Source organism: Chanos chanos, chromosome 1, assembly GCF_902362185.1.
Source record: "Chanos chanos chromosome 1, fChaCha1.1, whole genome shotgun sequence".
NCBI lineage: Eukaryota > Metazoa > Chordata > Actinopteri > Gonorynchiformes > Chanidae > Chanos > Chanos chanos.
In genome coordinates this window covers 61149889-61152388 of record NC_044495.1, presented here as the reverse complement: position 1 = coordinate 61152388, position 2500 = coordinate 61149889, and the positions used below count along the sequence as shown (strand labels likewise).

Here is a 2500-nt window from a genome sequence, read left to right as displayed (position 1 = left end):
CAGCCTACTGCTGCAGGGCTTCCCCAACTCTTACGACCTGCTCAGGTACGCCCCTCTCATCGCTCGCACAGTTACACACACACACACACACACACACACACACACACTAACGTGCTCAGCCTACTGCTGCAGGGCTTCCCCAACTCTTACGACCTGCTCAGGTACACCCCTCTTACCGCTCGCACAGTTACACACACACACACACACACACACACACACAGTAACTCAGATATACCCTCGACACAAACATACACACACACACACACACACACACACACACACTAACTCAGATATACCCTCGACACAAACATACACACACACACTAACTCAGATATACCCTTTACACAAACATACACACACACACACAAATTCAGATATACCTTCGACACAAACATACACACACACACACACACACACACAAACTCAGATATACCTTCGACACAAACATACACACACAATTACACACACACACACACACACTAACTCAGATATACCTTCGACACAAACACACACACACACACACACACACACACTAACTCAGATATACCTTCGACACAAACATACACACACACACATGCACACACACTAACTCAGATATACCCTCTACACACACGCACACACACACACACAAATTCAGATATACCTTTGACACAAACATACACACACAATTACACACATGCACACACTCAGATATACCTTCAACACAAACACACACACACACACACACACACACACACACACACAATTCAGACAGTCAGATACACTCTGGCCTGCCTCATTTCATAAGCTCTGATAAAGCCAAGACAGCACCAACAGCCAGAGATCAATAATAATCAACATCAGCTGGATAAGAGAGTGAGGGCCACCAGTAGGTCAGAGAGCAGAGAAGATCGGCCAGTCTGATGTCTGTGGACATGCCCCTCTGATTGTTCTCGGATAAAAGGAGAGCTAGGATTGAGGTTTGATCAGAAGGGAATTCAGCTCAGTGTTGAATTTGGGCCGAACTAAAGTCTCAGCTCGAATAAAAGTGCAAATGTATTATCTTGCTTTTCTTTTTTTCCCCCTGCTTAATTCTTCTGCATGGGATAGACTGTCTGAGTTATTTTCAGCCTTATGCAGAAATCGGTGAATGTGAAGGTCATATCCAAAAGACATGGGTTTTACAGTGTAACTCAAGACTTCAGGCATGGAGAGAGAGATTCGCCAGAGTAATTATTAGGTTTAGCAGAGAGCGTTTATAAATAACGTGTTAAATTATGTATCGGGCCAGGTTTGGGCAATTCCTCTCCTCCACTCTCCCTACGTTTGCCGTCTGTGAGAAGTTTGTCGTCATGGAGGCCATCAATGAGGAGAAGATTGATGGAGGTGAGTAAAAAATGGCAGACTGCGCGATTTGGCAACAGCGTGATCGCAATGCGAGCGCAAAACTCAGCCAAGCTATGCTGAGAAATGTACTCTATCACACTGGTTCACTTTGTGTGGAGTCTCTCCTCACAAAAGCCCCACTTTAAAACAGCTGGCCAACGACTGCTGTACAGTGAGGTGTCGACAGATCTGAAGGGCACTTCTGTGGTAGTGATTTAGAGGTAAACAGAAAAAAAAAGAGAATAATGAGGAAATGATCGTGTTTCGATGGTAAATGTGCGTATATGGAGTGTGTGTGTGTGTGTGTGTGTGTGTGTTGAAGCGGCGTGAGTAACACACTCCTGTGTGCAGGTAATGAGGACGACTACGGGGGTCTGTTGTCGTCCAATCAGATCCTGCTGAGAAACAGACTACTGGACATTCTGCTCAAACTGCTCTTCACCTCCAAAGAGAAATGCACGGTTAACGCACAGTAAGGGCCGCCTCACACTCACACGCTCTGACACCAGCAGAACCACAGGCGTGTCCTGTGCATGCTGTGGTACAGTGTAAGAGGAGGTAACAGCTCAGCCCTGTGTTACATGTTAAAGCCCGTGAGTGGGTAACACTGTGTGTTACGTTCCCTCATTACACAACACTGCATACCAGCAGGTAATCGTTATGTGTCACATTATGTTAATGGGAGCTTTATGTTTTACAGTTACATGTCACTGGTTTAATGTAAAGGTTAGATGGGTGAGTAGGTAACATTTAGGCTTTTTATTTTAAATAAAATAGAATAAGAGTAAGACGTTACAGTGTGTGAATTGTTACAGTGTGTGAAATGTTACAGTGTGTGAAATGTTACAGTGTACGTTTGGTAGCCTTTGTGGTTTACAGTTCTGTGTTACATGATGTGGGAGTGACAGATATGACATGTTACACTTTCTCCTGGATTACGTGTAAATGAAACAGTGCAGGTGTTACAGATATGACATGTTACACTTTCTCCTGGGTGCCATTTAAATGAAACAGTGCAGGTGTAACAGATATGACATGTTACACTCTCCTGGGTGCCGTTTAAATGAAACAGTGCAGGTGTTACAGTGTTACAGATATGACATGTTACACATTCTCCTGGGTGCCGTTTAAATGA

General features: G+C 44.3%; 1 protein-coding gene across 1 annotated transcript in view; it reads left to right on the top strand.

Annotated features, from left to right (window-relative positions):
• The window catches only part of wdfy3 (WD repeat and FYVE domain containing 3), an 81255-nt gene that overhangs the window by 53136 nt on the left and 25619 nt on the right, over positions 1 to 2500 (top strand). The window contains exons 28-29 of the mRNA XM_030778736.1: positions 1271 to 1365; positions 1717 to 1837. Of these exons, the coding sequence (XP_030634596.1) occupies positions 1271 to 1365; positions 1717 to 1837 (216 nt within the window). The remainder of the gene's footprint in view (positions 1 to 1270; positions 1366 to 1716; positions 1838 to 2500) is intronic.